This window comes from Molothrus ater, chromosome 2, assembly GCF_012460135.2.
Source record: "Molothrus ater isolate BHLD 08-10-18 breed brown headed cowbird chromosome 2, BPBGC_Mater_1.1, whole genome shotgun sequence".
In the NCBI taxonomy this organism is placed as follows: Eukaryota; Metazoa; Chordata; class Aves; order Passeriformes; family Icteridae; genus Molothrus; species Molothrus ater.
In genome coordinates, this window is record NC_050479.2 from 85589067 (window position 1) to 85616411 (window position 27345).

Below are 27345 nucleotides of genomic sequence, written 5' to 3' on the forward strand. Positions count from 1 at the left end.
GAACAAAATCATCCAGTTCCCTTATCTGATTTAAAGATCTGTCTCTACTACATGCTAACAACTTTTATTGCTAAATGTGATGCTTCATCAAACCTCTTTTGAGCTTTTTTTGGTATTTCTTTTCCTGTCACTGCTTTTTACTGTGCTGTTTGCAATGAGCAGTGGCATCTCCAAATGAATGGGGCATGTTGCTATGGTGGTGGGAGGGGAAGTGCCTGCATTTCATGGCTTGACAGATATGCAAACCCTCATTTTACTGGAGTACACTCAGCAAGCCTTTTCATGTGTGTCCACTGCTATTATTGTTGTTACTATTAATTTAATGGTGCTGAAAGTGCAAGATTTGTATCCTGAGAGTTTGAGGTCATCTGTTACTCTGTGTTGGTATCAAATCAATGTGACCAAGGTCAAAAGAGATCATACCTTCCCAGCAAAATATCTTTACTTTCTACTCTATTTTACTAAGTTACATGTATAGATCTCTCTGCAGCCGTGTAGATACCATGGCTTTATTCACTATTTAGTCCTGCTGAAAGCAAACCTGGTAGCTTTGGTGTGATGCAATTATTAGAAGAGGGGTTCAGAAGTTGTGTATTTTGGCAAAAAACCCCATAACCATCTTTGGGGGCTCTGGAGTTAGTTATCAAAGTGACTGAGTTGTGGAATGGCACATCCTAGGATTAATCTAAAATATGCTTTTTTGAGAGCCCAGTGTCATATATGAGTTTTCATGTATTGCATACTACTGCATATTTATGTTATGTATTAATGTGTATTTTGAGTTCCTTAATGTGACTTTAAGTGACCATGCCTTACTCAATGTTGATGAAAATCCACATTTCTCTATTGTGTGGATTGGAAGGAGTTCTTGCAACCTGAAGCCTGCAGCACTCCATGTTTCCATTGCTCTAAAATGTTCCTTACCCTTCTGTAGATGGCCTGGTGGATTGCATGGACCCAGACTGCTGCTTGCAGCCACTGTGCCACGTTAATGCACTGTGCCTGGGCTCCCCGGACCCCCTGGATATCATCCAGGAGACGCAAGCCCCCGTCTCCCAGCAGAGCTTGCATTCCTTCTATGATCGAATCAAGTTCCTGATTGGCAAGGACAGCACTCACGTCATCCCAGGAGACAATCCTTTTGAAGGCGGGTAAGTGAATTTTGGAGTTGATTCAGTAAGTGGTGAAGCATAAGCCACTTGGCCATTTTAAGACATGGAAGGGCAGCAAGACGCAGAATAATGAAAATTGTTTGGATGAAGTAGATACCTGAAGGCTTTTGTGGTTGATGTAGTTCTGCTGACTGTCTCTTCACCTACAATTTCCTGCCAGCCAGTATGGCAAGATGCTCCTCTTCCAACATATATGACCAGTTCCATGTTTCCTCACTTTCCTTATTTCAAGGAGTGAAAGGCATCCATTCAGCTCTTCTAGATGAAGTGATTGACATTGTGCACAAGTATCTCCTAAAGAGCAGTAACAGATCTTCCTTTGACAGAGACAAAAGAGAAGGAAACTAAAATGCTATTAGCAATCTATAGTGTGAATATTAGAGACTTCAGAAGAACTGAGGAAAATCATACCATCTAGGGATGGCTGTTAGAGTGATTTGCAATATAAGCAATCAGGTTGAATATAGATTGGTTTTAAAATGAAGAAATTCTTTATCGCTGCAATCATCATCAAGAAACAGGAACTGGGAAACAAAACATAGCATTTCACTTCTGTGACTGCATCTCAGGATTTTGGTTTAAGTATATTACAATCTGTCAGGGCTGATCATCCCTGAAAATCATTTCTTGTAGCAGGGTAACTGGGGTGTCAAATTCCTAGATCACTCAGTGTCTGCCCTGAATGGTGCCTTTCAGAAGTAGTGACCCTGATCCTAGAGGTGGCTGTCAACGCGTAGGTTTGAACTCTGTTGAGCTTCACCTAGTCATGAACTGCTTACTTTCAGCTTTCCCACACACAGCATTTAATAGGTTGGCACTGAAAATACACAATCCTCATGTTTGTGTGGGTATTTATTTCAGCACTTACATCTCAAGTGGCCTCTCAGGCCCCTCTAGCTCTAGCTTTTCGTGGAGGGACACTGCCAGCATCTCTTGGGTACCAGCTCCCATATATTGCCTGTTTTGGTAGTCTACAGGCTGACATCATCATCACAGCAGTGTCAGGAAATTGGCCTGATGTGATATTTGCCCTGATACTTGTTGCTTCCAAGGTCTTCAGAGTTCAAGAAAACTGACAACAGTGACTCAGATTATAACCAAACACTTTTATGTTGCAAATTGTTGTCCTTCATTGGCATTCTGAAGATCGCAGGTACTGGATACTGAACAGTCTGGACTCTGGACAAGGCGTTGTGATTTGTTGCTGTAAAACCAGGCTTCAAGTGCTCACCTTTCATTCTTCTGATGTATTTAGGGTAGCAATTCCTTAACACTTCCACAGAGGACTCTGTTATCAGGTCCATATGTATCCTTTCTGACAGGCAGAGAATTTTGGTACATGCTTAGTGAACTTTCCATACAACTAATGAACTATAGGAATCTTCATATTTGTGCAATAAAATATAAAATTGCAGCTTCTCTTGAAGGGCTGCTTGCATTCAACAGCATACAGAGCTGGGGGGAAATAGTGGGAATTTCTAATTATATAGTGAATTTGTTTCTGAGAGTGCCACCAGAGGATCAACAGCAAGAATGTGTCATTTAGTGTAACATAAATTCTTGCAGGAGTTACGTGTGTTTCATAGGTCTGATGATAGATCTCTATGTAGGAAGGACCTACTAACCATCTGAATTCTGAATCAGGAGAGATTCAGAATTCAAAATGAGCACCTGCTAGCATAAATGTTTGTCTGGTATGTAGGTTACTGGAGTGGAGGAATGCAAAGATTCAGATCGATAGGAAGGGTTTTAATGACTGCTCTTGATTAAATGCAGTGGAAGTAATAAAACTTGTTCTACTTAAGTTAGGATGAAGAATTATACAGAGGTAGCAATGATTTATGAGGTTTCTATTCTCAAGTTATCAGCATAGGGTGTGTGCCACTAAGTGTGGTCTACAGATGTGTCACCTCAAGCTGTGATTGTATTGCATCTCTCAAGTTAAGTATCTTGATTTGTAAGAGTGATTGCAACTAACATTGAAGAACCTCAACAGAAGGTATATTTTTCCCTGAGACAGCACCTGGTCCAGACTCATGAGAGTGTTGGGTTGTTGAAAATGCCACTACTCTTTTGGGATTTTAAAAGACATCACATGTTCCTGTTAGTTCTTAAAGATCTGGATAGACTATAGATCTGGATAAACTCAACCATCGCAAAGGTTTTCTGCTTATTTGGCCTCTCTCTGTAGTTCAGTTGCCTGTTTCACCTCCCAAAAAGCTGGACCTTTGAACAGCTCCTCTGGTCACCCAGGAAATGACAGTGCTTCAGCAGTAGTCAATGACTGATATGTGGGAAAGCATGGGCTGGAACCATCTGGAACCCAGTTAGTCTGGACAGGCAAGATTGCCTGTTTTTGCATGTGTGGATATGCCCTTTATTCAGTAGCATTGTCACTGAAACTTCACCAGTTGCCTTTCCAACAGACAGGTGATAATATCCCTTTTATCCATGGATCCTTACTCGGTGTCTCTATAAAAATCACAGCAGCCACTGGAGGCAAGATGAGCTGTTTTCATCACTTCTTCCAGCTGCTGGCTTAAAAGTTTGTCTGACAAGAGGGAGTTATTCTTACAGAGGGCTCCAGCATCTTGCTTTAGGACAGCCCTCTCCTATTGCGGCTGGGATAATTCGTAAAGTCGTCTCCTTCTTGGTGTAGATCAGGACTGTTGACTGCTGTTCATGGAACTTTCTATATCTTTCTGTCCCAACGCCATCGTCCTCATGGAGTAGGGTTGGAGTTGGATCCATGTCATTTGCTGTGAGCAGTCCCCCATGAGCAGGCAACACAGAGGTGGCGTGGATCTCTGTGTCCTGTGTGTCTGGTATCCTGCATGGGCACCAGAGGCACAGGCACATTCACCATTCAGGTCAGGAACTAAGTGCTCCTCCAGGCTTCACTAGGTCATGGCTGACCGATTATCACCCTGAGGGAACTGGGGCACATTTGCATCCCTGTCTGGCCTGTGCAGAAGTGGCAGCAGCATGAAGGAGGTGACTGAATAGCTCTGCAATATATTTCCTGAGCTTCAAAACCACAGCTAAGCCACTCTTCAGAGAGAACAGCAGTGCAGATCACCTAATGGATACAAATAAATGGATGTCTCATGACAGCTAGCCTTTGAGTGAATTTATTATTGAATTACACTCTGGCTTCTTAAGAAGAAGCTGAGCTGACAAGCTCTCTCACCAGTGCAGAAGAAAAAGAAAGACAATGATAAATTACCCTGATGGATAAAGGCAAAGACCTTGTCTCTTCCCAAATACCAGCAATTATATATTATTCATGTTTGGGAAGAAAAAATAATCATTACCCATATTGAAATGAGTGTTTATGATGATAAAGCAAGTAGCTAAATTAAATTTTGAATGCGCAGAATGTCTTTTCACATCATTTTGATGAACAGATAACAAGTACTCCTCTACTACTTGGTCATTCTTGTATTGATTTTGAAACCACTTACTCTTACTGTTAGCTTTGTTGTTTTTAAGTCATTCTTAGTTGTCCATCACCATAAGGAGTAGCACAAGATGCAGTGGTGTCAATAAGTTGACTATAAAGTAGGATACCTGATATATTTGTTCTCTTTTGAGGGTTCATAAAATGGCAAGAGCAGTCCTGGTCCACAGTCTTTTATGCTAAGTGTTGGCATGGTTAAAGTGCCTCAGAAAACCATGTGTAGAATTGGCACTTTTGTAAAGAGAATTTCAAATCATTCAATTTTGAAGTAAGTGTATTTTATACCCCTCCTTTTTTGAGACAGATTGTGTATATCTACTTGCTGCCAATAATATCAACCTGCTCTGATTACTTGGGCAGCTAGAAATAACCATCTGAGTTACATGAAACATCAGAGAGCAGCATTTGTTATTAGCTGCAAGAGTAGTCCCCAATTGCCCTCAGTTCAGTAGTCTGCGTACAAAGTTGGTTTTGATGATTTAAAATTCTGATTGAATTAACTTTGTACATTTTTTCCCATTACTGAGTAACAAGACATCTGTAAACATGTCACTCAACCTTCCTGTGTCCCCTCTGTGTGCCAGGCAGAACAGTGTACCTTACTGATCCAGGTGGAGAGGATTACATAGCACAGTTAGAAACTCAGAGAGACGGGTATGCTCTACGTGCTTATGTGCACTGTTTTACTGTGAATAAATAAATAAATAAATAAATGGGGTTTAGTGTCAGAGTTAAATTGCATTGGTCCCAAGTCCAATCAAAACCAAAACTGTGAATATTGATCATGGCCAAAGAAGAGCTAAGAAAATAGGGGGGATCGAAATGTTTTTTCAGAATGTTTTGATAGTCCTTCTGATCACTCCTAAGTGATTTTGAAGAACATTGCTATGTTTGCTTAGTATCCTTGAGGGAGTTTGCCCAGAGAAGCTGTGGCTGCCCCATCCCTGGAAGCATTCAAGGTCAGGTTGGATAGGGCTCTGAGCAATCTGATCTAGTGGTAGGTGTCCCTTCTTATGGGAGGGCATTGGAGCTGGATGGTCTTTAATGTCCAACACAAACCATTCTCTGATTCTATGCATATATTCAAAGCATCTTCTCTTTTCTTTTCACTCATTTTGTCCCATTCATGGAGGGCTGTGGGTTCACCCCAGCAGATCTTTCTGAGGTTTCTTCCCAAGGAAACCAAGGTGCTCTGTCTTTTCCATGTTTTTCCATCAAGAAAAGTGTAACTTTGATACAGTGACCTAAGAAACACTTCTTTAGTTGAAGACGAAGTTAGAGGTCAAAGAACCAAAACTTACCAGGTGTAGCTTTAATCCTGATGATTTCTCCTGAGCTGGCTAATCCAGCCCTTGGCTCTGGTCCAACTCCAGGCAGATGCAGCTCCCTTCAGCAGCTGGAAATTCTCTGGGTCAGATGCACCCACTGTACACGGACACCCAGAAGCAATGGGGTGGGTGGGACAGCTTGGGTTAGGACATCTTGGAATGCTGCATCTAAAACTTTAAAACTTTGTCATAGAGATAAAACAGCATCTAGTGTACTGAGGGTGAGCACTCATGGCACAGCATGGTACCTGTATTGATGGAAGCAAGGTCATATTTTTCCATATTTTCGAACAGGCTAACACAGCAAGTCTTCAGATCCTGTTCTTCCCAGCATTATTGTCTTCCAAAGGCATTATTCTTCTTTTGATGCTTTCTACTCATATGAACTCCCTATTAGGTACAAGTAATACCTTTTAAAAACTTACTGGTTTTTATTTTGGTAATTAATCCCTTCAAGAGGAATTAAGAGCTAAGCCTACTTTTAAAATTTACCTTTCTATGTACAGGGCTTATTTTCTTTTCCAGTGTTTGCCCTCTGATTTTGAGTTTAGCATAACATTATTCACATATAGTAAATTAATGCAATATATGCAGCTACTTACATCAACTTTGTGGAATTTGTACCTGCAAGATTTAATGAAAGTAAAACTCCTGTCCATATTTATGTTCTTTTACATGACATAGATAGTGTAACCATGAGGCAATTATATTCCTCTTTTATAACTGTCAGTAAAAGGAATTTCATTGGACTCGATGATCTTTGAGGTCTTGTCCAACCTTAATGATTCTGTAATTCTATAAGTCCTGTGTACAGTCATTAGAGAAATCGGGATGCAGCTTTCTAAAAATATTTTTAAAACGTTAGATATTTATGACCAAGGGAAGGAGTAGGATCTTCCTTGTGTGATTTGGGCATGCTTGCAAGGCCCAGTGAGGCAATTGATAGAAACAATGCACCATCCTGCACCTGGAATTAAAAGGTCTCAGGTGATACCTATGTCCCGAGGAGCTCTTCAAGTGTGCAGAAAACAGCTCATTAGGAGTGTGCAGAAAACAGCTTATTAGGAGTTTTTTTCATGCTTGCAAGTTTTGAAGGCTTGATATTTAAGTACCTCCCAGATTACAGAGGTACTGATGTGCACTTGTGGATTTAGGAGTCCAAACTATGGTGTACGTGTTGATGCATTCTCTTGGATCTGCACATGCATATTTGATTAAATATTTATTCAGTACTTAAATTACTGTCCTTTGAAAAAAGCTGCCATATCAGAAAGAGTCTGTCCTTTGAGTTTAGTAGTTATTTGCTAAATTGGTTAAAACCTCCTATATAAAAAAGCAGTTTTATAATCCCAAATATAATGTCTTTTGTATTTTCCGTAATTCCTTTTGATAGTTACAAATCTATCAGACAGCTTATATGTAGTTAAAGAACTTCCCCTATGGTCATCAAAAGAGAGATAATTTTGTAATTAACCTGGAATAATGTATTTTTCCTCCTCTTCTGCTTGGTTTTGTTTTCATCGTACCTCAGATTCAATGAAAGGCAGTGCTTTTATTTCCGTTCTTCTGCAGAACTGAATATGTGGCCAATGCTTACAAAATAAATACCAGATGTAAAATACTGTAATAATACAGAGCTACTAAGTTCTGCAGACATTTTTAGTGAAGACTTGACATGAATACACTATTCATCTCTGAAAGTTATTGCAGCATAAAGTCTTTATCTCTCATAGAAATAATAGCTATAAAATGACTTCTGAAAAATCATGAAATAAGCATAATTCAGTATTAGGTGGAAAAATTATCTTGTACCTTATGTACTACTAGACACTTGATTTGGATTGTACAGACCTAAAAAAATATGAGTGTGATTGTGTTTCTTTAATACCTTATGCAAAGCAGGAGTGTTTCTTTGGTTTTACTGGAGAAAAGGAGAGAGTCATCAGCTCCTAAAGCATTAGTCAATCACATTGTGAGTAAAAGGATTCTTCACTGAAACTTTGCAATAAAGCACAGCCCAACTTTATTATGTGTTGCATTTCCTATAAAACTCTGTTCTAAAATACTTTAATTAAACAGTTGGAGGCAGTTTTACAATTCCACAGATGTCATCAGCATCTTTTCCTCTGCTGAGTAGCCTTCCCATATCCCTTACCCTCCCACCTTACAGTTATAGTTCAACTGAGAAATCTTGAGGTGTAAAAATAGTAAGTCAATGAGGCATAGAGAAACAAGATGCTCTGGACGGCAGGAGTGGCATCCAAGAGTGGCCAGATTGCTTGGCAGATCAGAGAGGAAGATTGTGCTGTCATAAAGATAAAAGGACACACATCAAGAAGGTGAATAATGTTCAGTTCCTGGGAGAAGTATTCAAAGCAATAAGGGCCTTAGTCTTTCAAGAATGGAGCCAATAGGGAATTCTTGTGAGAGCAATGATCATGGAGTTTCTAAGAGTGGTAGGAGGTCCTCAAAGGATATTACATTTTGTTACCAAGCTGTCATGCAATAAAGATACCTCCTTTTCCTTTTGGAGGAGCTACAACCAGCAGTCACTAATGCTGCTGAAAAAAGATGATGCCCAAGGAGATGTTAAAGAACCATCAGATTATAAGTCTTCACAGAGCAGAATGGAGTCAGGTGCATACAGTGGGAAGCCTAAGAAACTGAACAATTGATCACAAAACCAAGTCCTTGCATGTATACTAAAAATATCAGAAGAAGAACACTCACTGGGTTGATACTGTCAAGTTAGACCAGATCTAAAGAGACAGCAAGAATAAAATCTGTGTCTAGAGATGTTATTGTAAATATTGATTAATAAGCACTTCTTTTTTGACTTCAAAACCCAACTTCATTAGCCACATCTATAAAAGTATCTGAGCATTATGTAGCTTTTTCCCCTGTCCTTCAGGCAATTTAAGTAATGGGTGTTCACTGGAGCTTTTCATTCACTTGGCTTTGCTATTTCTTTCATGGAATATCTAAATACTGTAGAAGACTTCTTGCAAAAGGTTAACAGCTAAGGACCATGCCCACATAATCATCAGCATCTCCTGATCCCTCAGAGATGAGACCTTTTTAGTACCTTCACTGAGTAGGTAGAACAAACAGGGCAGGTGCAGTTTCTTGCTTCAACTTAGAATTGGCTTTCTTTTACTGATTCTGTTCAGAGCTCTTAAAAACTTTGCTCTTTGTCACCCATTCTCCTTCTCCAGGGTCCCTGTTCCATCAGTGGCTCACAAAGCAGAATGGCAGGATCTGTTCCAAGCCATGTCTGTCAGTGCCGCTTAGCAGTCCCCATTTGGGATACAGTCAAACATTAGTGCATTTAGTCCCTTTGTCACATTGACACCAGCATTCTGGTGCTCCCCTTAGTGCAAACTCCTCAGATGAGCCTAATCAGTTATTTAGAATCATTGAATATTTTTGGGTGAAAGGGACCTTTAAAGGCCATCTAGCCCCTGCCATGAGTAGGAACATTTTCAGCTGTATTGGGTTGCTCAGAGCCCCATCCAATTTGGCCTTGAATGTTTCCTGGGATGGGGCAGCCACAATCTCTCCACACAGCCTGTACTGGTGTTTTGCCATCCTCATCATAAACTGCTTCTTCCTTAAATCTAATGTGAATCTACCCTCTTCTAGTTTAGAACCATTGTTCCATGTCCTATTGCATCAAGCCCTGCTAAATCCAGCAGGATTGTATCCCTGCTGCCCAACATGTGCCAAACCCTTTCAGAAACTCACTTGTGCTGTCCATGATAGTGTGGGATTCTTTCTGCATGAGTCCTCTTCAATTTTAATTTCCTATATAAAAATCTGCCTTTTTTCTTTTTAACAAGGAGACCTTCAGAAGGATCATTTGCATTCTTTTTCCTTACCTTAATTCCTTAATTCAGATGGCAGCTAAGAGCAGTACATAGATTTTGACTTTAAGCTTTTCTTACAACTAAACTGAACTAAAAAAGTCAGACAGATTTACTCATTTCAAGGAAAGACTGTCAGGAGGTTTTTCTCCACAGTTAAGAGGCGAGTGGGCAGGGCTGTTTTTACAGACGGCTTTTGAGGGAAATACTGCCACAAGCAATGAACTTGAACGTCTCTATGTTCTGATCTTTCCTCTTCTTCTTTTGTCCTTCATCTGCCAGCTCAGGCATTTTCTGTGTGTCCGTGTGTTTGATCATGATGCCCTTAGCTTTTACCTGGCATTCTACCAAGTGCTCTGTCTATCCTGGTACAAGACTGCCCTGAGGTTGTTTGACATTAGACAGGCCGTATTCAACCCAAAATGGACGAGGTACATTTTGCTTTATCCTCTCTTACTCTCAAGCAAAAAGGGCACAGCCAAGGCTAAAGACAAGAGATTGTAGCACATCTGCCCTTCTAGGCACTTATCAGACTGAGCAGATCACAGATGAATGCCATGAGAATGTAAAAATCTCTCTGCAAAGGGATTATCACATTGCTACAATTATTCTCCTCATGTCTCTGTAAGGAGGTGATTCTTATTTTGCAGGTGCAGTAAAGAGACATAAAGAGACCAGCTGACATGACTGGTGTCACACAGAAAGGCTGTAGAGATTATTTTTCATTAATAACATTCTTCTCAATGAATTATAACTTTCTAGATTTTTGTTCTATGGAGCTCTGTTGAAGTTTTATCCTGAGGAGAAGGTTAAATCCTATATATATGCATATATATTTATATATACCAATAAAATATTAAAGTGGTAAGTTCAAAAGTATTTATAATGTCAAATTAAAATATTTGTTATTAATAACTTGGCTGAGGATGGCTAAGCAGTCATGATAACCATTTTCACACATTGAAACATTTAAACGAGAATGAGGTATGTGGGAAGTATTTTGAGGAGCAACAGAAATTAATCGGAGTGAGATTTCCCATGTCACCTATCCTCAGTCAAGGCAAGAACATACATTTCTTGCAGAAAAAGTGGGATTTAGGATGCATGGAATTTTCTTCTTACAATGAAAAATGCTTAACAGAAACAGTATTTTTCCCTTATTTCAAAATGCCAAGCACACTGTCACCAGAAAACATCTGTGACTAAAATGTGTTGGAAGGACTGGTGTCTAAGTTGTGAGACTCTGGATCAGAGTTAGTATTAAAGACAAATCTTTAATGTGCTCCCATGAGGTGAAATGGCTTTTGTGGCATTTACTTTTCTGGCTTCTGTTCTAAGGCTGGTTTGGTCTGCTTGAATTTTGTTGACAGTCTGTCAAATTTTATTTGTCTCTGAGCAATAGGAACATAAAGGCATCAGAGTACCCCTGTCTGTTTTGCCATTGTGGCCCAGATCTTAGCAGAAAGACTTAATTTAATTTTCTTGGGAATAAAGGGTAACTTCACAAAGCAGCAGTGTAAAATTGTCTGATACACCATCTGGCCTTGTAAATGGCATTTTGACAATGATTTGGTCTTTCAAGCAAGTTTTTATGACAAATAAAAAAAAATTAAAAGGAAAAGTCTAATTAAAGAAGAGGAAAAATGGAGACTGCTTTTCCTTGTAAAACAAGAATCCGTATAGTCTTATGTAACAGTAGTGAAGGAAACAAAACAAACAAAAACAAACCAAAAACCAGAGGCAATAGGTGGAATCTGTTAATAATTTATTGAAAAGATGAGACTCAGGCTACAAGAAATTGAATTTTTTTCAACTGCAGAAAACACTCTGAACTAGCAGGCCTGGACTGATGGAATAAATCTCTTCTATTAACATGAGAGATAATTTTATGTAAATGTATTTGGAGACCTTCTAGCAGAGCTGAGCATCTTAGCAGTGCCACTTAACTTCTTTGCAGGGTAATTGCATTTAGACCAAGGTCAGCTGAAGGAAATAGCTGACTAAATTAGCATTAACCAGGATCCTGGGGGGCTTGGGGCATTGTAGACACTCAATCTTGTCTCCATAAAGGACATGTTGACACTAGAGAAGCCAGCTGCTTCCAATGCTGCTGTGTTTTATTCAAGTGGGGCAAATTTTATCACCCAGGGAAGTAGAAGATTTGAGACTCATCAGAGACAGTCTGGGCTTGAGTTTTCCTCCAGTTTCCATCTCTATCTCTTTTAAATGGATTCAGATTCGTGCATCTTGCTCCATCTTCTTTTTACTGCTGTGGGTTGGGAATGATGTCCCCTTAGTCCTTAAAGCATGGAAATAAAGCAATGGTTACAGTCCTCAGGAGGGTGGGGATGCAGCTGGGTTTGCTGACAAGCTGCTTCTCTGAGAAGAGACAGCCTCCAAGTCCATGAGCACATAGGCGTGTTAGAAGAGTTGGGTGAGTGCTGGGAAGCATCATCCAGGATAGGAACTGAGTCTCCTTCCAAAGGTGGGGTGTCAAATGCATTTGCTACAGCTGCCAAGGTGAGAGGAAACTCACTGTTTGCCTACCTTGTGCTGGTGCTTGTAGAAATAATTGTCAGTGATATGTAATGGAGCAGATGCTTGTGGATATAAAGCACATCCCCAATTTACTGAGCCAAGGTTCTAGGCCAAGCTGCTGGCACTGTTACTTAGAACTTTAAAACTGCCTGGACATGTCTTGTAGGGCAGCAGGAGAGACACCTGCAACTTGTATTTTTTTCTTTACTTGCTTTGACCTCTTAGAAGAAAAAAAAAAAAAAACACGTGGAAGTGTTCTTCTTGGGTTCACAGAAATGTATGATCTTGTTCTTATTATTTTAAAACATTTTTAGTTGCAGTGTTTATTTGAATATGTGGTACAGAACATCAATTCTTTTGTACTCAGGTGTTAGTATTCATGAAAGAGTTTGCAGTGATTCTTTGTCTTCTATAAAATGTTCAGCTCATTTGATGAGAAACTGAGAGAAGGAAGTTTCAAACCCACTCTGGTCTCTCTGAAGGATGGAAAAGAAGATGGGGCACAGTGTAGCAGATCATGAAACAAACTGGGAAGAGAGAGCCTAGGTTCTGCTGTTGGCTCAGAGGTGTGTTCAGACACATTCACTTTACGCAAAAATTGCACTGCAGGTGGTGACCTGTTGACTTCATTGGGGTTATTCCAAGCATCGACATTTTTCCAAGCATATTCCATGGCATCTTGATTCTTTTTGAGTTATGCTCTACCTGTGTGTTAGAGAGTGATGTGCGTAATACTGTACTGGATTATTGTCTTCCAGTTTTTATATATGGAAAGCTGAGTTAGAGCCCTTAATGGAAGAAGCAAAAGAAGTATTAAGGATATTATTCCCCTCATTGGCCGTATCCCAGAATATGTTCAAGGCCAAGTTAGGTGGGGCCCTGAGTAAAGCAGTCTCGTGGAAGGCAGGCAGTTTGGAACTACATGATCTTTAATATCCCTTCTAGCCCAAACCGTTGTAGGATTGTTGGATTATTAGCTCCAAACTTGGTCCAGGTCTTTTTCTACATGACTCCTAAGTCAGTGATGATACATCAGAGAAAACTCCGTGCCATAAAAATAATTTCCAGTATCTAATTTTCTTGTGACCTATTCCAAAATTATATGTGAATATAGTCACATCTTAGATTGCAGACACATTTTGGCATTGCTGCAGTAATTTTTGATAATATTGGAGCTCTCCATTTAGATCAGCCGGAATTTTTTTAAGACTCCCTGGCAAATGGTCTGTTTGCTGTACTGTGGAATGTAAAAATTGTGCAGCCTTTATTAAATTGAAGTTATACTTTATCTCCTTGCATTATACAATCTCAGATTTTTAGGTGGACTGTAAGAAAGTAACTGGCTCTTTCCCTAATGATCTATGTTTATGAAATCATCTTTACAAAACATTGCAGAAATCATCCTTTGCCTCAGTGAACCAGCAAAGCACCATTGCTCTGTTGAAGTGCAGCTGGGATGATTTACTCTAGCTGAGATCTGGTTCTGCACCTGGAGAAACATTGGCTTTCAATCTCTGCTCTCCAGCAGGACAGCACTTAGAAAAATTATTCATTGGGTCACGTTAGCACACTGACACTACAATTTGCTGTTGCTGCTCAGAAAAATAGTTACCTTCAGCCAAAAATTGGGTTCAGACACTCTCACAGACATGTCATGTTTTGTCTTTATGGGAAGCTCCTGAGGTAGCAATGTAGTAATGACTTAGAAGTCTGGAAACAGACTTTGGAATGAGAACCAAGAAAATTTGTCTTTGGCTTTACTGCAGGTTTTCTGACTGACCTTGGACAACTGAAAATCATTCCATGTTTTATTTCCTCTCTCTGTAAAATACCAATCTGGCTGTATTAATCAGTGTTTGTAAAGGTCCTTGAAATCCTTAGATAAAAGAGCATATTACAGATCACAGAGTAGTTGGAATAGATGTAGCCTATAAAATGGTGCAATCTACCAAACTTGGGAAGGAAAAGCCCATCCTATTAGTGTGCTCAGCTCCCTAGGCAGACTGTAAGGAAGCTTTCTGAGCCCAGCAAATTTTCTGTCATGGTTTTCCCAAATAGGAAAGAAGTGAGCTGCCAAGCCTTGGTCAGGATCTTCTGGGGCTTTTGTGCCTTAAATATGTCCATGTACTGCATGGTAATTTTCAGCTCTCTTTGATTTTAAAATACACCTTGCTTTTAATTAGGGCAATACTGTTAAGACACTACTGGCTGTTAGGAAAAGGTTCATCACTCAGAGGGTGGTTGGGCACTGGAAGAGGCTCCTGATGGAGCGTCGTGGCACCAAGCCTGCCAGAGTTGCAGGCGTGTTTGGACAACACTTTCAGGAACATGGTATGATTTGAGTGCTGTCCTGTGCAGGGCCAGAAGCTGGGCTTAGTGATCCTTGTGAATCCCTTCCATCTCAGGAAATTCTGTGATTCTGTGAAATTCCAGTGTGATGTTGTAAATCCTACAGAAATTTATACTTAAGGATATGCTGCAGCAGTTGCTTTTATATAATAGGGTAATTGTAAACCTCACTTTGATTATCCAAGGTTTTTACACAATGCCTGAGAAAGCCTTCAAGGGCAGCATCCCACCATCAAAACACATGGTATGGCCTCCAGCTTTACAGGTTATAAAGGCCTTAGCTTTCTAATCCATAGGAATTCCTTGCCACATCAACAGAGGAAGAAACTGCATTTGTCCAAACAACTTACTATTTCTTATCATTTTTCTCTTTCTTGCAGACATGCATGTGTGATTCGAGGCCAGGTGATGACAGCAGATGGGACCCCTTTAGTTGGAGTGAACATCAGCTTTGTCAACAATCCTCTGTTTGGATACACAATCAGCAGACAAGATGGCAGGTGGGATGTCTGTATGGGATTTACAGTGTTCAGGCAGCAGTAACAGCATTATTACATGACCACTAAAGAGAAACTCCTTCCAAGAGCACATTTATTATTCATACCTTTTGAAGATGTTGGTGCATTAATGTTTGTTGTTTTGGGGCTGCATCTGGCTGGTGACTGATCCCCAGTTCTGTTCCTTGCTCTTCAGTTCCAGGGCCAGTGTTGTTCAATGTATTTATCGATGGCCTGGATGCAGGAGTTGAATGCACCATTAGCAAGATGCTGATGGTACCAAACTGGGAGGTGGTCTTGATGCTCCTGAGGGGCAAGAGACCTTGCAGAGGGATCTATATACATTGGAGCATTGGGCTGTGATGAATGGGATGAATTTTAAAAAGTCAAAATGCTGGATTTTCTGCACCTGGAACAAAGTAACACCAGGCACGAGTATAAACTGGAGAGGAGTGGCTGGAGAACAACCCTGCAGACAGGGATCTGGGGGTGCTGGCCAGCAGCAGCTGAACAGAAGCTGTTAGAGCAGTGTGTCTTGCAACCAAGAGGGCAAACCCCATCCTGTGGTGCATCAAACACAGCATGACCAGCCAGTCAAAAAGGTGGTTGTCCTGCTGTATCCAGTGTTGGTGCAGACTTGCCCAGAACACTGTGTGCAGTTCTGGGCCCCACAATTTAAGAAAACTGTTCAGGTGCCTTAATGTTTCCAGAGGAGGGCAAGAAAGTGGTGACAAGGCTGGAAGGAATATCTTGTGAGCAGCATCTGAGGACTCTGAGTTTCTCTAGTTCAGAGAAGAGGAGACTTGAAGGGTGTCCTCATTGCTTCCTAGAGCTTCCTAAGGAGCAGGTGTGGAGAGGGAAGTACTGAGCTCACCTCCTTGGTATCCTCTGATAGGACTCATGGGAATGGTTCAAAACTGGGAGAGATTTAGACTGGACATGAAGAAACATTTCTTAACTGAGAGGGTGCTTAAACACTGAAACAGGCTTCCAGTTGAGTAAACTTCCCTGTCCAAATATCCAGAAGCCACTCTGGCAGTCACACTCACACCATCTGAGCTGGGACAGGGGCCGCTTCGCAGCCACACCCCACACTCACACAGTCACACCGGGGTTCCTCACCCACTAGACCTCAGGTTTCCCATAGCAGTGTCTTGTGTCCAAATCCCTAAAACAATTTAATCTTGGTACAATAACTAAATAACAAAAGAGCCCAAGCTGCTGCCTGCAAGGAGGGACCCTGAACAAAGGAAACCCTAGACTTTTATCCCCTCACAGTCTAAGCCTGGAAAAGTCTGGAGTTGTCAGCTCCTGTTGTCTCTCCATGTGGCTACTTGGCAGTTCCCTGCCTCTTGCTTCAGGCTTTGGCTGGGCCTCCTGCCCCCCAAGGACCTCAGCTGCAGCTCACACTGTAGTTGCACACCAGGCTACCAGCACCAAGTGTAACCTCAGCATTCCTAGAGGCATTCAATGCCCTAAGCCTGTCACTGTTTAAGAGGCATTTGGACAATGCCCTTAATAACATGGTTTAATTTGATCAGCCCTGAACTTGTAAGGCAGCTCGACTTGATGATCCTTGTACTTCCCTAACAAATGAATAGCTTCTCTTCTCTTCTCTTCTCTTCTCTTCTCTTCTCTTCTCTTCTCTTCTCTTCTCTTCTCTTCTCTTCTCTTCTCTTCTCTTCTCTTCTCTTCTCTTCTCTTCTCTTCTCTTCTCTTCTCTTCTCTTCTCTTCTCTTCTCTTCTCTTCTCTTCTCTTCTCTCCTCTCCTCTCCTCTCCTCTCCTCTCCTCTCCTCTCCTCTCCTCTCCTCTCCTCTCCTCTCCTCTCCTCTCCTCTCCTCTCCTCTCCCTTCCCCCTTCCCATTATTTATTATTATTAATTTAGTGATATCACCTAGAATCTTTAGCCAGCAATTTAGTAATGCAGTGCCCATGCATTTAAAAATATGTCTTCTGCTCCCAGGAGATCTATTCTTGCTAATTCGTGTTGAAATTATTAGGAAGAAGTCATTAGGATTACAGTTGTGTTAGAGGCAGAATCTGAGCAATCATGCTCAACCAAAACAAAAGCAGTGCAAATTGGGAATGTCTTTCATCTTATCTTTTGTTTGTCAGTGCTAATTGGCTCCCTTTCTTTTAAGAACAAACGTAACAGAAGGGCTTCCAGCTGCATATGCTCTGCGTATTGACTACTAACCACTAGCACTTGGGAGAGGATTTATGGGTTTTAGCACCTCTCTAATCCACAACTTTCATTTGAGTTGGCTAGAGAAACAGATAGCATTGTAATGAAAAAAGAATAACATGTGCTAGCAACGTGTGCTTGATGCTGTCCAGTTCACACTCAGGGATGTTTGCACCTCTTGTAACACTGGTAGGGACTGGGAGGCTTTCCAAGTGATGCTCCAACCCTTCAATGATATGACAATAAAATGGAGATGATAAAGAGACATTCCAGGAAAAGGACACCCCTGGAGCTGGTGTCTTTTTATTGCCACTAGCTTAGGCATTACTGCAAAAAAGAGAAAATTTTAACATTTGTGCTTAGGGTATCTCTGGCAACCGTACTGAATCTACTTCGTGGGAAAGTGGGATCCAAACCACACTCTCATGATCAGCTTGTTGTGTATGGATCAGCACAAAATCTGTACCCCGTAGAACAGTTAAATATGACTAAAAGATCGCTGGACAACAATGCCTGTCATAACCTTTTGTTCTGTCTGTCTGTCTGTTTCCCTGTGTTTGTACAACACCCAACTGCTGTATGTAATCATTAATATAGATTACAAATACTTTGAGGAAAGAAACCATCTATTTGCATTGCAGTTGTGCTGTACTTAGCACAGAGGGGCCCTATTGTAAACTGGACCTCTAGCCAGCAAACATGAAGGCTAAAGGGACAGAGCATGGAGGTGACTGCTGCTATCCAGGCTCCAGACCTTTGTAATATTCAAGCAACTATTTCTTTCTGATTCTTCAGTGGTGAGAGGTAACCACCCCTGCTACAAATCTACTTCTACTGGAAGTTCAAGCTAGGGATGCTCCTTCCATGCTATGTCCTTCCCAAGGTCCAGGTGAGCAGGAGCACAGGGCAGAAAGCAGTGCAGCCAGAGCATCAGTATGCTCCACCAGGCTTTGGTGGACTCCTGGTTCCTTGGAGTGGCTGCCAGCCTCCAGAAGCTAAATTAGTTTCAAGGAGCTCAGGGCTGCAGTTTGCTGACTCAGCCCCGAGCAGATACTCAGCTCTAAGTGATAAAAATGACAGAGATCAGCTGTCTCAGAGCAAGGAATCTGTGACCAAGTGGGATTCATCCTAAAGCTGTGATTTCTGTAGGCAGCTGGTGGGGGTCAGTGTACCCCCTGACTCTGTGGTGTCAGCTCTTCTGATTTCACTTTCTTCACTTTCCTCTCAAGTGAATCTGCTTCTACAGAAACCTGGTGCACAAACATCAAACAAATTGTCCAGTTGCAGTGCTGAACCTCCAGAATAATGAATATACCTTCCAACTTGGTGAAGGGATACATGCAGGTATTTTCTCAAATGAACAGGCACGTCAGTGCATCTGCGTACTCTGTAGGTACTCTATGGACAAAAACCACTTGTCCATAAATGGACAAGTTAAAGAACACCAAAATCCATAGAACCCAATGGTTTGGGCTGGAAGCAACCTTAAAGATCATCTGGTTCCAACTCCCCTGCCATGAGCAGGGACAACTCCCGCTAGATCAGGTAACTCGAAGTCCTTGAAATCCAGTGACTTCCTCAGTGGTCTGTAAATTACCTTGAGCTATATAAGACCATTCAAGCTAAAATTTGTCAGGGCAGAATATGTTGTCAGACATCCTAATTTCTAATCCCAGCTTCTGATTTAGTGGGTACCATTAGATGCATCTCTTGACTTTCCCAGTCCAATGAACCAGCCAGTGAAAGAGAGTTAATATTTACTTGTGTTCCTTACTGATTGTCATAATATTTATTTAATGCTATTTGTAAAGCACTTTCAAAATCATGTAAAGAATTCATGCTGTTCCAGTTTCTATTATCTTTTCTATGGGTTTGAGTATTTTTTAATAGAGCATATCTCATCAGCTTTTGTACAGCAAAGTTTTCATGTGATTGGGTCAACTTTGTTTTAAGAAATTGATACTCTTATACAAGAAGCAGGTTCTCCTGAACTACAGTAGCAGGCTGCATGCAGTCCAGAGCATTCCCAGTCATAGAGGGTCATCCCTCCCATCTTTAGTGTCATTCTGGTTTGGAGAATAAATGGGAGCACACATGCAAGCAGTTACCTTGTTCCAGGGGTCACGAGATAACTGCATAAAACTCAGCAGGTTTATTATTTGGCATATTCACCATAGGAATATATATTCTTGAAAATGTGCACTGAGTTGCCTTAAATTGATTTAGTAAATCAGTTTACTGATAGCAGGAAAATAACTGGGGTTTTAAAGTTAGGGACTTTAAAGATACAATTGCATCAGTTTAGCTAGATTGGTTCCTAAACTGATTTTGTTGCTCCAGGTTTGGGGGTTTTGGGGTTTCTTTTTGGCATGATAAAGTCTCCAAATGTGTAAGTAAAATTTCAGTTTTAGAATTACAGTGAGATAAATTTTTCACCTCTTTAAGGGGACTCACTTTATTCCAGGTCTCTTCTATAACATTGCTCAGATACAGCCTGAAAGAGTGAAACCCTGGTCCTGTTTAAGTCACATTACTTAGACTGAGCAAAACTCCTATAACATCAAGGTTTGCATGTGTTTTTAGCCTAATTACTGCACCAGAGACTTTGTTTATATAACAGGGCATGAATTTAAAGTGACAACTCTCAAACTACTCTGTTGTATGCATTTCTGCGTAAAGCAAAGTTAACAGACAGTTCAAAGTATCAGTACTGGATTATAAACCACATTTTTAAATAAAGTTTTAAATTTGATTAAAGCGGTAGTTTAAAGCGGCTGCAGGTCCTCAGTATCCCTGGGTTGTAGGAACACAATAAAGCAGCAAGAAAGTCTCCAGACCTTTTCCATATTGCATTCAGCAGCCTTTGCATAGCTTTTTCAGAAATACCAAAAACAATGAGCTTTCAGAGAAGAGAGATGAGAAAGGGTTACACTTTCCTGTGGAGTTTTTATTTTTTGAGCTGCTTTGGATAAATAGATAATTTCATCCTTCTGCTTGTCTCTCCAGAGTCTTTAAAGAAAAACAACAAAACAACTGTACGACAAGTATGATTTTTATGGAGTGGTAAAAAATACATCAGAGATGAGCAGCAAAAACAGAAATAAAATTATCTTATTCCTTCAATCCCAGGACAGTTTTCTTTTTCTTAAATTTAATTTCACCGAGGGAAACTGGGAGGTGTTTTCAGTTTGTTTTTTTCTGCTTGATTTTGGGTTTACCTTTTGTTTAGTTCATCAAGGTAACTTGAAAGCTGCACCCTGGGACTCTTGGAAAACCAGCTTGTGAGCGACACTGCTTGCTAAAAAACACTGCATGGTTCTGTTTTCACAGCTGCTGGAGCCTGACATGGAGGTAGTGCTTTCCCTTCTGCATCCTGTTTTGGGGATGCAGGAGAGGCCCAGACATTTCCCCCCAGCAGATTCCATCTCTGATCCAGGCTCAGTGAAGCCAAAGGAATGAAACGGAGGTGTTTGCAAATAAGACTTCTTCCAACTTCCCTAAAAACTTGTTGAGAATCATTTGTAATGTTTATTTCCTCCCTCCTGTTGGCCCGTTCAGTGCCCGGATCCATGCAGAGCAAGCATCTCCCTCCCAGCTGAAGGAGTTGCCAAATGCTAATTGACTGTTAGAAACATTCACATCAGGGTACAAACGTTGTGCAGCTTTGCTGGCAGGAACCAGCAGGTTACTCCTGAGTCTGCAGCAAGCCAAGCTCCATAGGTCTGGGAACATGATGCCCCAACTCAAGTGGTAGAATAAATATGGCTTTGGCTTTTTGAAGTGCTTTCCACTTCCTCTCATGGACTCAATTCAACATTCTTTAATGAATAACCTTTTCATAATTCTATTTCCTAAATGGCACCTCAGTCCATAAACCATGAAATAAAAAAGGTTCCCCCAAAAAATTGCTTGACAAGGACATTTTTTAGAAATAGTTCATGCCCACTGTTGCTCCTCTGGGGTTTTTGCACCCAATCTGAAAGCCTCACAATTTATTTTTAAAAATAATTTTTAGATCGTTTTTTCACCTTCTTTCTTACCATTTATTTACAAGGTGCATCAAGTCTGGCTTTGGGCAATCAAGAGTGTTTCAGATCCCAGTTCTCATGCAGAGAAGCACTTAAGCTCGTAGCTCTTTAAGCACATGAGCAGCTCTGCTGAAACCAGTGAACCTGATCACATGCATAAACTCTCAGTGAGAGTGTCATACAGCAGTACCAAGCATGGAAGTAAGAAGCAGGGATGAGAAAACTTTCTTTGCCTGAAGCACATGTTTGGCATTGCAACCGAAGAGACAGTGAGAAAAACACAAAGGAGCAAAAAACAAGAGGTCATCAATTTCTGTTGAAATCCTTTCCTTTCTTGCTTAACACCTCTTTTTTTGGGTCTATGCATAGTGGATATATCCCTGTGGTACTTGATAAAATCTCCATCTGTGACAAGATGTGAAGTTTAAATGCAAAACTAAGAAAACCACCAGAACCTTATCCCAACATCTTTACATCCAGAGGATAAATATTTTCCTAATCAAGGTAACATTCTTTCACACAGCTCCAGAGGGCTGTCTGTTATCCAACAGTAACACAGGCAGATAAGCCACTTGGCAGGAGGTAGCTTAGGGTGAACTCAGAGACCACAGGCAGTGATTCATCTGCACTGTTCTAAATGTTTAAGAGTCAAAAAAGATGATGTTCAGAGTGCTGTGGCACACAGACACCCTGCACTTGTAGGTATTTCTAGTAGACTAGATTCAGTCCATGACTGGGCTCTCCGCGTTGACTGGGTTGCATTAGGCATTAGTCAGGTTAGCAGAGATGCCAAGACAATTCATATGGGGATGTGTCAGAGAAACCTCTTTCCAAATAGTTTATTTCATCATGTGAATTGATCCAATCTGTGCATTTGTTTGGATAATCACAACTTAAAAAAAAAAAGAAAATTAGTATATATGGCCAAAATAAGTTGGTGCTAGAAAAGCACTAACAAAGATAAACATATTTCTAAAAAGGGATGGGTATGATTTCAATATACATGAGGACAAAGAAGCTGAGCTTGGACTCCTGCCTCCAACACTTGCTGTTATTCAGGTAAACTCTATTTGGGCTGCAGATTTTACATTCATAAAATGAGACTGATGACATTTCTTGCAGTTATTTTTCTGGGGTCCTTGCTAGGCAGTTGAAAAAAACAGATGGGGTAGTGCTTGCACTAATTTTGTATTCCATCTCTTAAAACAGCTTTGATCTTGTTACCATTGGTGGAATCTCAATTATCCTGCACTTTGAGCGGGCTCCCTTCATCACCCAGGAGCACACGCTGTGGCTGCCGTGGGATCGCTTCTTTGTGATGGAAACCATAGTCATGAGGCATGAAGAGAATGAGATCCCAAGCTGTGACCTCAGTAACTTCGCCCGGCCCAACCCTGTGGTGTCTCCTTCTCCGCTCACTGCTTTTGCAACTTCCTGCTCAGAGAAAGGTCCTATTGTTCCTGAAATCCAGGTATGAGCCGTTTGAGCGGAGGGACAATAAGTCATAAAATCATAGAATGGTTTGGGTTGGAAGGGACCTTAAAGATCATGTAGTTTCAGTCCCCCTGCCATAGGCAGGGACACTGTCCATTAGACCAGGTTGATCAGAGCCCCATCCAACCTGGCATTGAATTGGGGTTGGGGCATCCACAATTTCTCTGGGCAACCTCTGCCGGGGCCTCCTCATCCCCATCTTCTTTCTGTGCTTCTTCTGACAGCTTTGAGCAACACAAATATGACTATTCCCCTGCTTTCCTAACAATACGCATTCCTCATTTGATACTCCGTTTTTCAGACATTTGGCGGGAGTACTCACTCCCAGGCACTCGCTTTACCAGATTTCTTTTCCCCTATCCCTGAGAGATGGAGGTAGAGCACTTGTGGCTAACAACACATGAGCTGGGACCCTTGTGTGACCCACAAGAGGCCCTTGGTCTCAATCCTTTGGTATTCAACATGCCGAGAACCAGGCTGATGCCCTTCTGGCTGATGCTCTAATGCCTGTCTTCTGTTCAGGAGCAAATTCCACCCTCTGGCTCTATAAACCTTGGTGGTGGAGTGTTGGAGTGAACTTTCTCATGGTTGGAAGTCACACCCCCCCACTCTACTCAGCTGCTGAGACATGCAGTCAGCCAGCAGGAGGGTGAGAAGGGACAGCCTGCAGAGCACCTCAGTTTTATTGCATTTCATGACATTTGGAATAGATGAGCAGAGTGAGAGGGTTACCTTTAATTTCTCATCTCCATTTTCCTTTTTTATGAGTAAGTATGAGTCAAATAAAGAACCTTAACAATCTGCTGTGGCTTCAATATACTTTGTCAAATCGAAAGTTGTGTTTTAAACAGAATAGTCCAAGGAACTAAATTATCAATTTTCCTTAAAAATACTAATTCTGTTGAAACACATGGATGTAGCAGCATTCAACCTTTGCTACATTGGACATGCTGTTCTCTCGATTTTATATGCCAGCATTCAGCATGTCCTGAGTATTGCTTTTAGTGACAATAATCTGCCAAGGAGGAAATGATAACAAGTGTAGAGATAAACTGTGTGCTTCCAGCGTGACTCCACTGGGGTTGCAGTACCATTAATGAGGAAATAAGTAACTTTATACCTTCTAATTTTAATAAACCAGGTGCTAAACCCAGCAACAAATAAAGCTAGTGGTCTCTTTACCTTTCTCTCTGGACCAAGTCTTATGATCCTTTCTCACACTAATTTACAATTATGGTCCCCATGTTTGTCCCAGCGTAATTACTAATTATGTCCTGTATCTTGTAAAGTCCATCATATTATAAGTTCTTGGTTCAGAATCTTGGTTTCCACATCTTTTTATGAAATAAACAAACATCATGAAAGGTCAGTGCTGCCTGGGAAAAAGCAAATATCTGATACAGTGCAACTATGATCATAACCTCAGTTATTATTTGGTACCACAAACACCTTCCAGTAGACCAGACTGCTCAGAGCCCCATCCAACCTGATTTTGAATGTTTTCAGTGTTGGGACATCTGCCATCTCTCTGGGCAACCTGTGTCAATGTTTTACCACCCTCATCAAAGATATTTGGTGCCATTTGAAATGTTCTGATGATATCCTGCTTGAACTTCAACTGCCAATCCAGAATGATCCCCCTATCAGTGTCCTGCAATTTATCTTCTGGATATCTTTGTGAATGGCAGATCACATGGACATCCCAAGTCCCACGAGACGCTTGTATTTATGGAATCTAATACATAAGAAAGATTAATTTTGAGATTATAAGGAGTTCACGTGCAGTTGTCTGGATATATGCCAAATATCCGAGCTCCCACTTAAGTGGACAGAAATCAAAGCAGTACATCAGTGTGGCCTACACATCACTTAAGCTGACCACCCTGAAGCTTTCTGGTTCTCACTGATGGTATCAGTTTGATTCCACTGACTGAAATTGATGGTATCAGTTTGATTCCACTGACTGAATTAATGTGTGTGTTTACATCACGTTGTTTATGTGATGTAAACATCACATAAGTTGACATCTGGATTTAGATGCCTTAAACTGGAATTGAATCCCACTCTTAAGTTTACAAGGCAACACCAACCTTCTAAAGAGTCTGTCTGTATCTGCTGTTATCTATAGGCAAGACCTAAAAGAGCAGTTCAGAGCAGACACCTAACTTAGGTTCTTAAATTGACATAAGATGAATCCCATACATGATGAACACACTGTGTGCCATATGTCTGAGCTAAAACCTGTAAATCAATATTCCACCTCAAATATTGACAGCTGAAGGTTAGCAGAGTTTGTGGTGCAGGAGTTTACAAGAGAATCTGATTTGTGGCAGAGTCCTGACTGTACTGCAGTTCAGAAATGGACTACTTTTCATTTCTGTACTGGATGTACATACAATAAAAAATAACCTAGCTGTCCATTCCTGCAGCTGAATTTTATAATACACAGTTCTCAGTAGGGAAATGTTAAATATAAAAGGTGTAAGCACATAGCTGGGAGGAGGTGACAAGCAGATAGCAGGGCTGGGAAAGAGGTTTTGACAAGTGGGTAGATAAGAACCCCATGAGCTCCAACAAATAAATGCAGAAATAAATGCAGTGGTCTTTACCTGGATGCATTCAAAAAACATAGTAGTACATTTTTAATATTTGATTCAGGTGCCTATAGACAGATTTGGGGCCATTCAGAATGCCCTGAAGTGCCCCTTCAGGCCTCTAGCTGTAGCTTCAGAAAGGTGGAGATGTCAGAAAGGTCCATGTCAGAGTTGTCATGCCCTTGCAGAAGTTTTGGATACCATAGAGTGTTTCAAAAGCAATAGATGTCTATGTTAAGGCCCCTGAATCAGACTCAAAATGGTTTTCCTTTTTAAAATTCTCTCTGAGCATCTTACAAAAAAAAAAAAAGACATTGACTGTTCCTTGCCTGTCTGCTGGCAGATTGAAGAGTAGCTGTAAGAGACATGTGTAACCCAGCACACAGAAACAAGATTTCCTACCTTGTCTCATACTAAGAGTAGAAAAATTGCTACTAAGACATGAACAGATTCTCACCACAGAGAAAGATAACATGACAGTGAAAATTGCGACCCTGTGTAAATCCCCAGTAAGCCTGAAGAATCTGCTCTTCTGCCTGCCCAGCCTTGTGGCTGGATCTCTTTAAAAGAGCAGATTATATTGGTTAGTCTGGGATAAACCCTACGAGTCTTTCACAAGGCCTGCAGTCACAGCATATGAATGTGTCTCGGCCAAACAGCAATTATCAAATAGAAATAAGGGCACAATTTAGCTCTTATTACTTCTAGAACATTCAGATTATTTTAAAGCTTGTTTTCCCCCTTTTCTCCCTCTGATATATTACTGAATTATACACCCCTCTACCAGTGCCGTGTTTTGTTGCTAGTTTGTCGCAACTTACAAACTACAAATACATTTTGAATCACCTGAATTACTATTTGAACCCTCTCTTCAAGCAGACACCTTTAAACACAGCCCCTTGTGCTGCTCAGTGCCTTGGCAGTGTTGGGCTGACCTTTTCTTTGGAATGGTGGACAGCAGAGATAGATCACAACAGGGAGAAATAATTACTTATGACAAGGATCTGAAGCAGACTTTCTAAATAGTATCTCCATGGCAATTATTTTTGCCTGTTTTTATCCTGATGGGGTTACATATGAAGACAGATTTGATACAAGGGGCCACCTTTACTGCAGTTTGGCTGAGCTCATCTCTGGTTGAGCCTGGTCCCCATCCAGCTTGTTGATGATCTCATAAAATATATTTTTAAAATCCTGGGTTTTCCCAATTCTGTCATATTTCAACCTCCTAAGCACTGAGATATGTAAATTAAAAAGACTGCATTAGAGAAGGTAAATATTTATGAGCACAGTGGAATGGGGTTTTAACTGCTGGATGTGTCTGTTTTCAAGTGCTGCAACACTCCAAGCCTTTTAGTTATCACTTTAAAAAGTGTTGGGCCTTGGATAATATCTCAGAAGAGGTGTTTTCAGGGGGCAGATTACAAGATTTGTCATTTTTGATGACACTAACCAGAAAACCTGTAAGAGTTGAGGAACTCACTATGTGAGGGGAGTTTGCTGCTCCCACATAGACAGAGCTTGGTATAGGAGTGACATAACTTGGAAGGCACAAGGATCATGGAATCCTGGAATCTCCTGAGTGGGAAGGGACCCACATTGAGTCCAGCTTCTGACCCTGCACCCCAAGGACACCCCAAGAATCACACTGTGATAGATGTGATCCCTTCCTGATGGGTGAATCTCTTGACCCACCTGCCTTCAAGGTTCCCTGTCCTTAAATTCAGAAAGATGATTATTGCTAGGGATGTATTTTCCATGTCATTTAGGGGCCAGCACACTGAAGAACTTCAGAAGTGGCACAGGAGAGGACTGTGCCAGCTGTGACCTTTTAAC

General features: G+C 41.0%; 1 protein-coding gene across 1 annotated transcript in view; it reads left to right on the forward strand.

The window, feature by feature from the left end:
- TENM4 (teneurin transmembrane protein 4) overlaps positions 1–27345 on the forward strand; it is a 601532-nt gene that overhangs the window by 501645 nt on the left and 72542 nt on the right. The window contains 3 exon segments of the mRNA XM_054518583.1: positions 935–1151; positions 15091–15210; positions 22631–22892. Coding sequence (XP_054374558.1) covers positions 935–1151; positions 15091–15210; positions 22631–22892 — 599 coding nt within the window.